General features: G+C 41.4%; 1 protein-coding gene across 1 annotated transcript in view; it reads right to left on the reverse strand.

Moving 5' to 3' along the window:
• The window catches only part of ATRN (attractin), a 152,283-nt gene that overhangs the window by 92,162 nt on the left and 45,140 nt on the right, over positions 1 to 14,981 (reverse strand). Inside the window, exons 4-10 of the mRNA XM_075043940.1 lie at positions 12,880 to 13,008; positions 10,637 to 10,842; positions 8,633 to 8,801; positions 7,180 to 7,270; positions 4,864 to 5,107; positions 3,162 to 3,345; positions 1,015 to 1,169 (exon numbers count right to left, since the gene is read on the reverse strand). Of these exons, the coding sequence (XP_074900041.1) occupies positions 1,015 to 1,169; positions 3,162 to 3,345; positions 4,864 to 5,107; positions 7,180 to 7,270; positions 8,633 to 8,801; positions 10,637 to 10,842; positions 12,880 to 13,008 (1,178 nt within the window). The remainder of the gene's footprint in view (positions 1 to 1,014; positions 1,170 to 3,161; positions 3,346 to 4,863; positions 5,108 to 7,179; positions 7,271 to 8,632; positions 8,802 to 10,636; positions 10,843 to 12,879; positions 13,009 to 14,981) is intronic.

The following is a 14,981-nucleotide window of genomic DNA, read 5'->3' on the forward strand; positions in this document are numbered from 1 at the left end:
AAAACTCAAAATAAAGCAAGTTAGGAGCACACAATAAATTCCACAGGGATACAGCTTGAAATCGCAGGAAGCAAAAGGGAACAATCCCTGTAACAGACTGCAAAATGGCACAAGGATACCAAACCCTGCTGCTGGAAGTAATTCATTTGCTTGCATATTCCTTTCACAAACGAGGAGTGACATCTCAGTGAACAGTCACTCCGAGAATTCAGGTTTACATGATTATTCCAGGGAATCAATCACAAAAGCCCACATTTAAGGAATTCCGAGAGCAGAAGGCAGAATGTGATATGAGTACAAAATGGTGTTTTTCGCCAGTGTGAATTATCTGGATGTGCAAGCACCTTCTTTTATATAATTTCATCTCTTTTTCTTTTCTTCTTCTTAAATGCATGTCTCTCCGCTCCAAATTCACAAATAAATGCTGCCCTCTTCTGGCTACTCAAACTCATCAAAATCCAATCCTTCCAAATAAAAACGAATCATTTGGCTTTATTGTTAAATAGTGCTTATGGGGATATTTATGCTTATAAAGCATACATATAAACACACTGACATTACAAACAGCACAGCCAAACAAGTCAGCCAGCCTGCAGTTAAAACAAGAGCGTGCAATGTACAAGTTGAGCTTCAGCAGGGTCCAGTGCTTGTAACCGTCCTAACAGCCTGCATTTTTGATAAATCATACATTAAAACACACTCAAAATATCAGGATGGCTTTATGGCTGAGATGGTAGAACAATATGCTTTCTGTTTAAGAAATAATTTTTAACACCCAAGGTTGCATGTAAGCTGTTGACCAAATAACTGCTGCTGTATTTGCCTAGAAATCACTGCACCAGCTCATTTGCTTGGTAATGTGTAGCAAGCTAAATGAGCCTCTCCTGATTACACATTCTTCTGCAGTATGCTTAGTAGCATTTGGTATAATACACCCAGCATGTAAATTAGCCTTCTTGAAGACAGCTCTTCTTGAATATCTAAGAATTTATTATTATTTCTGCAAGAACTTACCAATATCATACGCCATGAAATCTGAAGAAAAGCACTTCGCGCCGTGGCTCATGGAGGTGTCGTTGTGCGTGTTTCCTCCAAACACCAGCATGGTTCCACTCATTATCACAGCCGTGTGCAAATAGCGAAAAAATTTACTGTCTTTGAGAATAGTCCTTCAGAAATAAAAATACATGTATTAATGAAACTGATTAGCACCTGGCAAAAACAAAACAATCCATAAATCCAAGTGGAAGGAGGTTTCGGGGGTAGAGGGAGGGGGGGGGGGGGGATAGTATTTAGTTTAACTACTTTTCCTAATGAGATATTTAACAACTTCCTTTCCAGACTGTTCAATTCCTCTTGTAATTTCATCCTCTCATCTTCCCATCTGCTTGCCAATTTATAGGAGAAATATATCTATTAAAGCCTCTTTCCAAAGCTATGGATCTTAAAATCATCAATTCCTTCCCTAGGGATTATCAAATTTCACACTAACTGATCTTTTGAGCATAGTCAGCTAAACCTGCTTGTATGGACACTGCCTGGGAGGACTCCAATATTTTATAGTAACTTTTAGTAACCTAAAGAATTCTTTCAAACGGGGCATCATCTCTTGCTCAAAACTAACAAATCTATTTTAAAGAAATCTATGCAGCTGCTCTGCAGCTTGACGCCTGCAAAACTCAATGCCTCATCCATGACTAAGTCATGGGAAGCATTAATCAAACTCGCCACTGACCTCACCTTTAATCAGCACAATTAACGGCACTGAACACAAAGGGTCACCCTTTGTAGAATTCCCCTATTTTGAGAAGATGGGGTGGCAGGAAAATCCCAATGAAGCCACGTCTGCGCGAACGGCAGCATCCCGAACGCAGCTTTGCGCCGAAGCCCAGACTTTCACAAGGAAATATTCAGCAAATGGTATATCAAGGACCTGGACCAGGGACCTGTTCCGAATGCCCGAGCAGCGGTATCACAGCACACACGGGTTTTCTGAGCATTACTCTGTCCCTGCCACAGCTACAGGGTCAGACTGAAGCTGCCAGTCGAAACACCGGAGAGAACGTGGGGAGAAACACACTTGCCAAAAATAAAGACCGGGGGGATTGCTTTTCTGCCCCTCCATGAAGTCACAAGAGGGAGAGAGGGTCTAAATTACTGAAGAATTAAAAAAAGGAGTCTATGACACCAAAAAAAGTCTATATAAAGAGGCGCAGACACTCCTACACGCCTCGCTGCCAGGCGACTGCTCGCCTGTTCCGAGAGTCCGCTTGAGACTGACAAAATAAACGCGACGCAAGGAAGTTGGTGCTGCAGCAGTTTGGAAGAATATTGTCACATTTGTGGACATTTTCTGCCTATTCAGCCGGATTTGCCCACTCCGTGGCTGAAGTGGAGGATCAAAGCAGCCAAGAAAGGAAGCGTGGTTATGACTGCACGTACAACAGAACAGGAAGGAAGGTTTTTGGAAATTAGTCACGAGTTAACGTTACTCGTGAATATAGACTCATAAACAGTTGTTGCAGAAGTACAAGCTATTTTAAACTGTCAAAAAAAGAGATATGGTGACTCAAATTTACATGTGTTAATTCAAAAGATCACTCTTTTTTGTCAGGAGCCTTTAAAAACAACTTTAATAAACAAAAAAATTGAGGAAAATGTGTTTCAGCTCTATAGCTCAAAGTTGTGAAGTTTTGCTATAGCTTTTTAATAAAAGTCACCTTTGGGCAGAAACAAATCACAGAAGATTTCAGCTTCAGAAATGAACATTTCAAGCAGTTACAGAGCCAGAAGAAAATGGGGTTATAATAGAAATTCTTTTGCAGTCTTAACTGCAGAATGAATTATCACTCACTTGACTGCAGTAACTGCACTCATATGCACAGTCTGTACTGCTGGCAAGAAAAACCCATCAAATATTTTTCTTTTCAGCTTTAATACAACAATAGATTAAAATGGATTTCTTGGCTCATTCACAGGCTTGATTATCTGTGATTATATGATTCTCCATTCATAAATGGACATAAAAATAACATATACAAGAGCATACTATCTATCCTGAATGCAGGTAACTGTCGTACTACAGCCTTATAAAATACCCCATCCCCTTGTCCAATACAAACAAAAATGACAGGGTGGTATAGAGAAAGAAGACTACTTACCACATACGGGAATTAACTTCATATTTGTACAAGTCATCTGCTAGCCTGTATTTGTTGGCACTGAATGCTTTATAACCTCCATGGATATAAATTGATCTTGTATTTGGATCATAAACACTACTGTGACCATACCCTCCTTGCACCAAAGCTCCACTCGTCTGTAAAATGTTCCACGTATTTGTGGCTGAGAAATGAAAAATGTGAGCAAGAGAACATGGTTAATTTATCTCCATTAATAACTTATCAATAAATCTGGTGGTGAAACAATTGGGTTTGCCTTGACTCAGATCTAGACACTGTCTCTATGACTTCATATTCAAAAATATTCTCCTTCAAGGAGTTTATTGTCAAGAAGTATTGTCAAGTATTTTTAATTAGACCAGAAATATCCCTTCTACAGTCATTTATTACATTTTGCAGACAAGCTAAGTGAAAGATAAAGAAGTACAGAAATAATATATTGCATTTCAATGACATGAAAATGCCAGCACCATGACTTGATTTGGAATGGTACCCAAGAGCACTTTTATTTTATATATATTTATATATATCTCTCTCTCAAGTCAGACAGCACTGAAGCCAAGTTAAGTATGACTATGAAGAACATTGCAGTTAAAAAATAATATGTGATTAATGGTCCTATATCTCACTCGCTAAAAAAACATTGGTTTGAAGCACTCTAGACATAATATAATGGCAACTGAAACAAAAATGCCAAATTACACACCAATTCTCTGTAGCAAGTGCAGAATGAAACCCTACACAGGCTTCCTAACTCCAAGGCAAATCAGGCACACAAAAGGCAAAGGAACTGGAGAGTCTGCCAGATCACACGTGGGAGAAATAGAACAGCAGGAAAACAAATCACTGCCCCACACATCCTGGTTTTCTTTAGCTTTCTAGAGGAAGAAAGCTCGCTTATGTGGACACCAGCAAACCAGGGCAGGCTCCAGTAGGTCCTCTGGATCAGGATGACTGAAGCACGAGGATAACAGGTTGAACGTGCAGACAGGATCACTATTTCTGACAATAACCAGCACGTTCACGTTGTGAACTTCCTCTGCTTAACTACGTTCTCTACCTTATCCGTGGAGCAAGGGACATGCCTCCAGAGAGCCATTTCAGAGCAGCTAACTTAGGTAGAAGTTCAGTTCATCTGAAGAGCTTCCTACGCTTCTCCACTGGTGATACTAGAAATCTCTGGATCCTAAAATCACAGTTTGGACTATTCCCAGAGATATGGGGATCAGATCATATCAGAGATACAGGAGTCTAGAAAGTCACTGCCTGTTTTCCTAAGCATTCACTACTGCAGACATGGGTATCAGGTTAAGCAGACACTTGGGTCTGAATTGTTACAGCCATTCTCGTATTTGCAGGATACAAAAATAATTTCAAGTGTTTCCTTTGTCAGAGGGAGAGAGGAAAATTAATCTAAATTGTCCCACAGTTATCACGCTTTGTCTCTCAATTACAGCTTTTTTGTCTTTGGGACCTAACAAGCTGTATAAAGCTGGAGGCACGTGGCTGCCTGCTCACTGTTTGTGTTACACAAACACTGGAAGTTAGATTGAGCTTCTCATAAATACAAATAGAAGGAGAATAGATCTGTCTCGATTTTGCTATCTGAATATCAATCACTTAAATAATTTTCAAACCAACTGTTAAAATTGAAGCAAACGGTAGGTAGGGCCCCACTCACCCAGGTTGTATTCCTGGACGTTGCTGATGTACCCATAAAGAGGGCAATGCCCAAAGATGACGAGCATGACGGCGCTGTCGTCTTGCAGGGTGACAATGTGCGCCGAGTGGCCAACAACAGCGTACTGCTCCTTGGCTTTCGGCGTCACTTGAGCCCAGGTCTGGGTGGGAATGTGGAACACCCACAGCTGGCTGGTCACGTTCCCCGTCGCATCTATTTTTCCACCATACATGTATATATCATCCTGAAAGAAATTAGATTTAAAATGAGGCTAGCGAGTTTGGCATTTAGGAAACAGCCAATATGTAAGTGACGAAGTTGTTATATTTTATCTTCTCGCAGCCTAAGTTTTTCTCCTCTCTCAAGGAGAAACCTATCTCCTTCACCAGTCACGTTTGATATGAAAGCAAACATGACTGCCAAGGTTTGTACCCAAGCCTGTAATGTCAGAATACCTTCAACACACACAGTTCTTCCTACATCAAGGTACAGAGGGGAAGGGGTGCGTGAGGCAGGACTGACCTTCAGATGACAGACATCAAAATTTAGGTGCCTGTATGCTAGCTGAGTGTCTAAGTATATATATGTAAAGTATAGCAGAGCCTGGAGAATAATTCAACTGATCAAAAGCAGAGAATTTGTGCCTACTTTTGGGTGAGCTGACTTGCTCTCGAGATTTCACTACCTGTACTGACTAGGTCTGTTTTCACTATAAACAAAGCTCAGAGGCTCCCAAAAGCACCCAAAGTTAGGCACCTGAAGTCAGGTGACTTAATAAGCAAGCTGAATCCCCCTCCCATAGCTTACAAACGCAATCAGCAGAAGATAGCTGGGAAAAAAGGCAGCTATGATGGAAACTCCTCCGTGTCTGTACACCAAAAGCTTTGTCTTCCAAGTTAATGTACTGACGAAAAATGAGGACCTCGGAGTCAGTCATGAATCGACCAAAGTGTGCAATGGAGCCCTGTTTCCCTACTGACAAGGTGGTAACCTTGGAAAGGGAAATTCCTTACTATAACTGGTGCTTCTTGGGCAGAACCACTGCCCATCACTGATGGTAAACCCCTTTATCACAGAATCAGAGAATTGTTTAGGTTGGAAAAGACCCTTAAGATCATCAAGTCCAACCATTAACCTAACGCTGCCAAGTCCACCACTAAACCATGTCCCCACGCACCACATCTACACGTCTTTTAAATACCTCCAGGGATGGTGACTCCACCACTTCCCCGGGCAGCCTGTTCCAATGCTAGACAACCCTTTCAGTGAAGAAATTTTTCTTAATATCCAATGTAAACCTCCCCTGGTGCAACTTGAGGTCTTTTCCTCTCGTCCTGTCACTTGTTACTTGGGAGAAGAGACTGACCCCCACCTTGCAACAACCTCTTTTCAGGTAGTTGTAGAGAGTGATAAGGCCTCCCCTCAGCCTCCTTTTTTTCTCCAGGCTAAACAACCCCAGTTCCCTCAGCTGCTCCTCATCAGACTTGTGCTCTAGACCCTTCCCCAGCTTCGTTGCCCCTCTCTGGATGCGATCCTTCTTTTGGATCACACCCTACTTCTGAACAGTTATTTGCAGAACGTGCATGGAGCCCTCACGGGCAGGAATCTCCATCCTTCTCAGGTTCTTCAAGTGTTCTGTTTGTGAACAGTTTGAGTGCTTATAATTATGATTTATACAGGCTTGCACCGTGATGAGCTAATTAACATTCCAAAACCAAAGGTCAGTAAAGGATTAGCTCATTTCCTTTTCAAAGACTTTGCCATTCTGCTCTACCGTGACCTGCACCCACAGCAAGGCATGCAGGTGAGAAATAAGTTAAGAAAAAGTTGAATCCACTTGCCGTTTCAGATGCCAGAATAGAATCACGGGTCTACTGCAGAAGCAGAGCAGGCTCCAAAAATCCCTAATTTACCAGCTCTGCTTTCCTGCCTTGGACAACAGAGCTCATGAAAATATTTACGCGGTCTACACAAAGGGCAGCTGGGGAACCAGCTGAACTCCACCAAACTCTAGCCATCAGGCACGCTTTGCAATCGCGGACGGTAAGAAGGAAATAATGGACTCACTGACGTCAGTCAGCCTTAAAAATCTCTGAGAAAAAGGCAAAGAAGGAACACAAGCAAAGGCACTACAGACTTCCTAGGATACCAGTCCAAGGATTCCCTAGAATACAAGTACACAGACTCGGCCAACCATGGACAAGCTTTTGAAGGAGAAATGCTTCTTCCAAAACAAGACCGATCTGTGAAAAGGCGTGGGGGGGTGGGTGAGAAGGGGAAATCAGCCAGGAGGTGAGTCTGCAGCGCTGAACTTACCTTATGCAGTGCCAACGAATGACCATATCTCATCTCTACAGAGTTCACAGTGTTGTCCAGTGGAAGCCACTCTTCAGAAATAAGATCATACCTGTATAATAAAAATTGATTTAATTATCTGAGAGGTAGATAATACAGTCAAGAAAATTATTGCTCATCCTTTCCAGGATTTGTGGGAAATTATTTTACTTAACAAAAGTCCTACCAAGATTTGAGCATGCACAAAGCACTCACAAACTACTTATGGATTAAAAAATCCAGTCAAGCCTGCTCTGTTACTTAATGTCCACATATTGATTTGCTTTACCATGAGTCATCTTTTCCATGCAAAACCAAGAGCTAATGCATTGTCTATCAAGCTATGACAACTTACACCACACGATCTACCCAAAAGAGCAGAAAAACTTTACGCTAAGCTAAGTTCCAACTACTTGATGGAAAAAAAACCAAAAGCTGCCAGTGTTTAAAAGGCATTTTTTAATTATGTCTTTGTCATTCAAACGTGTTTTTTCTGTGAACTTGAAACAAAATAAACCCTTAGCCTTGAAGATGGCCTGTGGCTTTTTAGATAAAAGAATGAACCATACTCGCCAGGCTTACAGCCTTCTAAGATAAAATAATCTCTGAGAAAGTGTTCAATGAAGCCACAGGGTATCTGTTGAAAAAACAGGCATGACTTTGAAAGAGTAAACTGTGGATGTAATCAGCAACTATTCGACAACTAAGTGTATTTTCAGCTCCTCTTTAATTTCCCCTACAAGAACTATTACCTCTGGATGTGCATGCAGAGCACACAGCTCTGGCTTAGGTCCATGAAAGTGAGGTATGCAGGTATCCCTGGGAAGAAATCCAGCTTTTACCTAAACCTGCCCAAATACTACCAAGCTCAAGAGGAGGTCCGAAATGTTTTTTATGGGGGATTTCTGTGAGGTACACAATTACTATTTGGTATCTTGGTTACTATTAAATCTCCTCAACTAACTGCATAAATGCCATCATCCTAAATGCCACTCCCTGTTTAGTATCCCATCCACTATGCATAAACATGTACAGTAATCAGTACGTATTAATTAAGAAGCCAAACACTCTGAAGTCACACAGATATAAGGAAGGGCTAATAACACAGAAGCAAAACTACCCTCTTTGAATATGAGGTCAGATATAACTTTGAAGCTAGCCTAGAAATATATAGTGAATAGTTAAATGCTGTCAGAAGCAGATGAATCAAAACCTCACTGAACATCAGGAACATTTTGCTTTTTCTTCTCAAAAATTAGCACCCCTTAGCAGTGTTTTCCCACCTCTCAAACATGAGTCTAGATTTTTATTACTGCTGTTTTCCCTTGGAGATGGAGCATAGGTCAAAGCACAGAATGTCGGATGGCATTTTCTAAAAATAATTCTCAAATCTAAGTTCCTCTACTTCGACTTCATTATCTAGGTTTATACTCACGCTAAAACCTTCTGAGAGTCAGAATGATTGAAGACATAGCCTCCAACGATCCACATTTTATTGTCATGGATTACGGTTTTGTGAGATGCTCTAGGAAGTTTTGGAAGAGAATATTCCTCCCGGGTCCAAAACGACTGGTTTGCAGGAGCAGGAATTGAACAGCCAGGACCTGGGCAAAATAAGGTTTAAAAATTAACTTAATTGTTTCCAAAGTCTGTATTTCAGCTAGAGGTCAATACCCTGCACGACAGGTGACAAAGATGGTGCACGGCCAGGTAACAGGTGAAAGCTGTGATCCTCATTTCCTTGCCCACACCAGCAATCTGTGATGGACCTGGTATGTGATCTCCCAGCTGTAACCACATACTTCAAACCTAAATTTGTTTTCAGAACTGAAAAGCAGTTCCAGACTAGACGAATCAGTGATGCGAAGCAGACAGGGCTCTGCTCTCCCCCGCTGTGATTACAGGGGGGCATGGCACAGACCCCTTCCCACTCCACACTAAGAGGGTGTCTTCCAGCACTTCTCTAGCTACCGTGTGCCCACAGAAGCCCTAACACAATGAAAGCTTCAGGAGACCTGCTCAGCAGCATGCCATTAAAAAAAAAAAAAAAAAAAAAAAAAAAAAAAACCAAGGGTCTATGGCTATCTTTCCCTCTTTTCAGTCCTCTCCTTCCCAGCAATACATTTTTGCCAATGGTTCACTTGTTTTTTTTCTATATTTCTGCTGCTCTTAAACCAACTTCTTCACTGCCAGCCTTCTCTTGGCAGTTCCCCGTGGCGTGGCAGAAGAGGAACAGCAAGGGGCAAGGTCTCAGCAAAGTCAACAGCCGCACGGATGCTCTCCCTGCTTCTCAGTGACAGCCGTGCACCCGCACAGGGTCACTACAGACAGCAGAGAGCACAGAACCTGCTGAAAGGCTCAAGCCTTGAAAATGGAAGGGGTTTAGCAGGACAGCCCTTAGGCAGTCATAGAAGTGAATCACCGTGTAACAGAGTTGTGGTTTTGACTGCAAGAGACAGCATCTGCTCATTCTTGCCGAGTTTCTACCAGTAATAATCTCCAGTTCAGGAAAGCAGACTTATCGCCCTTGAAAAACTCCTGGTTTCTGAGGTAGAGTGACCATTTCCTGATGTAAACAAGCTTCAGAATAAGAAAGGGGAGAGCAGCTTGCATCTCATTCTGCTATGGTTTGCTTTAGGGCTTTTTTTTTTGGTGGGTTGTTTTGGTTTGGGTTTTTTTCTTTCCCTTACACACTGACCTGCTACAGACATGAAAGACGGGGAAAAAACAGGGGTAGGATAAAAATTGAGCAACCATAAGCCCACCTTTGTTGTCAGTGTACAACCAGACTGTACCGCATAAGGGGATATGGTCTTCCAGCCCTGAAGCATATTACCTGTGGCTGGTTTTCTATCCGAGAAGCAGACGTGCTAACCTCAGTACTAGGTCCGTTCTCCTTGGGATACTCGTTTTGGATTCTTTCCACAGCGCCTAACATACCGTCTGGTTTTGTGGCATAGCTAAGTAGTGGTAGCAGGTGCTGCCAGTGCTGTAGCTGGCTGTATTTCATGAGACTAATTCTTCCACGTCAGTGTATCTTTGTAAAGGAAACAGGCATGTTTGGTCCAAACTGTTGCTAAGCCTGACATGGCTGACCAGCACAGCTGGACAGGAGAACAAGGCATTGTGTGTGTTCAAACAGGTTAACTACTGCCATGAGGCTCAAATTTGCTTTAAGTGCACAGGAACGACACAAAGTTCTTATCTGATGCCTGCACACAAGAGATTGGTACTGCGTTGTATGGTAGCATAGTTGCTTTTAAAAGCATTTGTTACAAATGCAGTGTGATCTTTTGATATAAAAAGGCAGATACTGCGTTCCTAGTCAAAATGCCAGTGCTTGTCACGGAGAACATTCTCGAATACTCCCAATTAAACTGCAAGAGCCATACATAGAAAAGGCATCCAAGAGCTTCTCTGTATTAATCAGGAGACTTACCTTGCCAGCCTGCAGAGCACACACATGCTTTAGTATCATTAAAGTTGCAGTGTCCTCTCTCGGGTGCCCCACAATCATCTGTGCAGTACGGAATATCACAGGCTTCTCCCTTCCAATATTTGGCACATTCACATTCAAGAGCATTGCTGCTGTTATTGAGTTTGCACTCTCCTCGGCCGGAGCAATTATTGGGACACATATTGAAACTGCAAACATCAGGGAAAGAAGGTCCGTCAGTAATGAAACAGATTCCCAAGCCGTACCTCTTATTAAGGAATACAAGAGTAAAGTTGAACAAAAGTTAATACAGCTGTTTGTTAACATACAAACCAACAAGAGCTGCTCATCTAGAATCTGATGTGACAGACCTGTAGAGATTTGTTGCCTACCATCTACAGAGCTGCCTCAGTTAATGAGTTAAATTTAGAACTCCTCTGAAAAATTATCAGTATGGTTTTTAGCCATTTGTAATGCAAATGAATTCCCTTAAAAGGCCCAACAGTAAGTGAAGAATTTAATCAGTGCTTAAGGCTTTTGTGGTGTCTGTGCAATTTATACTTAAACTACTCACAATTACGTGCTATTCTGGGATCTGCTTACCAGAGGAACACACTTGAGATGAATCCCAAGCCAAAGATGTGCCTGTTTTGAATAAGTTCTGATTTTATAATATCTGCAACATAGCTGAGGCAAAACCAGATACGTCCTTGGTGAAGATCCTAATTCAGAGACCCTATTCATTTCCAAATTCCAGTTTTTGCCAGTGTATCAACCAGTATAACTCACAGATGGGCATTACTACCCAATATTCTGTCATGCGACAGGAGGAGTCACTGCCTCCAAGACCCTCATTTCACAAGTGTTTGTCGAGTATCTGTGTCCAGTAGTAACTATAAAGACTGATAAACTGAAAAGAAATAAATACACCCTTTTATCTACTCTCTGCAAAAATGTCAGGAGGAAACCGAAAGACCAAAACACACAGAAGAAACAAAACACAAACCAGTACTTGAAAACCGTTTGAAATGATCAAGAAAGTGAAGAGTTACAGAATTATTAAAATATCTCAAAGGAACTTAAAAACAGCAGGTTATTCTTTAAGAGCAGGTCTCCGTTGTATTGCAATGGTGCAATACAGACAGCTGGCAGTAGATGGTGTCATGGTTTATGGTATCAGCCAGACTTTCAAAATGCTACTGCCTCAGCTGCTGTGTTTCAAGTAACTTTGCAAAGGCTCCTCATCTTCTTCTGGAGCTTTCAAAGGGTGCTGCATGTTCCGCGTTTTTCAAAGAATCCACTGCATATTTAAGTGCTTAATAAGGATGAAAGCACCAAGACTGGTATTGAAAAATTAAGCACCTCATTTTAAGGAAAACTCAATTTTTGCAAAAAGTCAGTTGTGACCAAGAATTTTCAGCCGATTTTTTTGAAAGAGAGGTGAAAACTTCTGCAAGGTACACCCAAATTAAAATCTCCCAGTGCAGCACAAACATAATTTCTATCTGTGGGAGCAAAAAATTCAAAGCCCATGATCCCCACCAGAAGCAAGAAATTTCATATCTGCTAGTATGTCCACAATGAGATTGTTTACATCAAAACAAAACCTTTCTAAAAAACAGCCGATGAATTAGGGAGTACCCTAGAATTATTTTTAAAAAGCTCACCAATGAGGGCTAAATATCTGTTAGCAAACAGAAAGCACCCACCTATAATATTTAAAATACAAATGAAAGAACACAATAAAACCATTCCAGACTATAAAGGACCCAGATAAAGCGATTCAATCCCAGGACTGAATAAGAAAGAGCATCCCAAAGAAAACTGCTTGAGGATCCTCAACAGTAGGTACAGGCCAGTGTCCCAAGTGAAACGAGTGTGCTTCTGCAAAAGTGTGTTTGTGCAGAAGTATCTCTGCAGAACGCATAAGAGCACACACATGCACAAAATACATCAATTCTGGTTGACTGAATATGATCAAATAAATCTAGTAACATAACAATAAATAATATGATGTCTTTTTCAGCAAATATTTGCCCACGCTTACAATTGACAACTGAAGTTAAATGTTGAGCACATTACAGTTATTAGCTGTTGCAAGGGTATAATAAAGATAAAAATCTAAATTCAAGTATCTACTCATAATTACATGCTTATGGCAATTGCTTATTTCAAGACAAAACTGAGAAAAGAGGAAACCTCCTTTTGCTCAACCTGCGACATCACTTTGGAGTGGTACTACTTACTTATATGTGATGTTAAACCCTGTTAAATTATAGGCAGCATCGCTGAAGAAATGCAGAAGGGCATATCCAGAAGTAGCTACAACTTCTGGTACGGTTTCATTGCTATCTTTCTCAGGAACAATAAGACCACTGGGAAAGAAAAAAAAAAACACCATTGTTAGAAGTTAAATAAAAGGGAGAAAAACAACAATAGTAAATGCACCAGTATTAATAAGACAATTGAAAAATCAAGGCATTTATTTGCATTTATTTGAAGTATAATGAATTTGCGTAAAGTAACAATATTCACAGAGCAGCGTTATCAGATTGTTTTTCTTCAACAGAACTCCTTAAATATTCGAAAGAAAATGTCTCCACACGGTGAGTATGCACACTCAGCCAACCCTCAGAACAACCCCATTCTCAAAGGCATAAGAACCCTCAAGACCCTCTCAGAAAGATAAAACCACATTCTTCAGGGATCAGTTTATTAAGCCCTCTTGCTTGGCTTAATTATCTGCAATACAGTGTCCATGTTACTGACCAAGAAGTGCAGACACATCAGGATACTGAGGCTATCAAGAGTAGCATTGCTGCTGCCCTCAACATGCATGACTTTGGTCTACAAGAAGGAACGGTGGCAGAAAGGAAGACAAACAGAAAAACCTGAAGTAATCAACTTGGCTCTTTGGAAAGATAAATGTATATTAAAAGTCTGACGCTGTCTAGAATTCCAGTTATTATTACCAAAAATCTACTTTCCCCCTCTTATAATTCTGCCATGATTTAAACAGGAACCATTCCTAAAACAAGGTGGCATATTTGAAAACAGAAATTAGTGTGTCCCAAAAAGCGTAAAACCTGCTGTACCAAGCCAAACTAAAGGTCTGCCAAGCCCCGTATCTCCTCCTGATGACGGGCAACAGCAAATGCTTGGGAAAGACTATGACAGAGTACAGAGCATTTTGGCAACGTATCATCCTGCTTCCAGAAACCCACGGTTCAGGTGCTTTGACCTGGAGAATGCACCCAAGTCAGTGCATTTAAATAAACCATTCATTCATGCTTCTATCCTATCCAATTCCTTTCTCAACCACTTTTCACCTGGAAAATCCGCAGCAGGGAGGACAACAATTTAACTCTGCAATGGTAGAGAAAGGACTTTGTACACTCACTTTACATCTGCTGCCTGATCATCCACCGCTGCCTGCTGGGCTTTTCCTCTATGAGAAATAAGTACAATCACCCTTACTCACCATCTTCCTGCCATCCGCTCTTTTATAAAGTTCCATCTGACTTACCACATCTGCATTTGTTGTCTTTTTTGTCCTAAAAGGCTGTCACACTCACTATTCCCACCTCATTCATTGGTTTGCACTTCTGGTCACCTCTGGCTGTTTCTCTACACCCTTCCATGTTCTGCAAGGTGCTCCAGCCTTTTAGTTTTCTAGGGCTAGCGGAGAGAAGCGAGGATGGTGGACAAGACTATTTACAGTATTCAAGACTGGACACAGTAGAGATTTATAGAATGGTTTGCCAAAATAATTGGAGTAAGCTGATGAGGAGACTAAACGTCTCACCAAAAGAGTACCTACCACCTATTTACCTATTGCACAAAATAGTTTGTATCTGAAAGAGAATGTTTATTCTTCTTTTAACAGAAGTCTGACAACAACAAAAGTCAATTCCTCCCTCATACAAAAGACATAAGAGCAAGCATAAATTTGAAGTCTCTTGAATTTATATTTTTTAAAAGCCTTCATCTAACCAAAGCGCATTGTCTGCCACCACATGTTCATAGGCAGCTGTTATTTTCCTGTACAGAACCATCTTTCCCCCAGCCTCAGCCCTATTTTCAAAGGCAAAGTCGCAGCTTTTTGAAGAGGAGAGACTCCAAAGCCCTGAGCAGAGCGTGTCGGGAGGGGAACCGAAGGCAGCTCCGGCCGCTCCGGGGCCGCAGGCAGGCGGCAGCTCTCCTGGGAAAGCAGCTGAGCCTGATTTCGTGCCCTGCGACTTCTGAATATCCAAGGGCACCATCGACTAAAAAGCAACAATGAAAAGAATTTTTCCCCCTGAAAAGAACTTACTTTTCCTCTTTTCAGATCTATGCAGAACAGAAAGCA

This window comes from Buteo buteo, chromosome 1 (genome assembly GCF_964188355.1).
Source record: "Buteo buteo chromosome 1, bButBut1.hap1.1, whole genome shotgun sequence".
Taxonomy (NCBI): domain Eukaryota; kingdom Metazoa; phylum Chordata; class Aves; order Accipitriformes; family Accipitridae; genus Buteo; species Buteo buteo.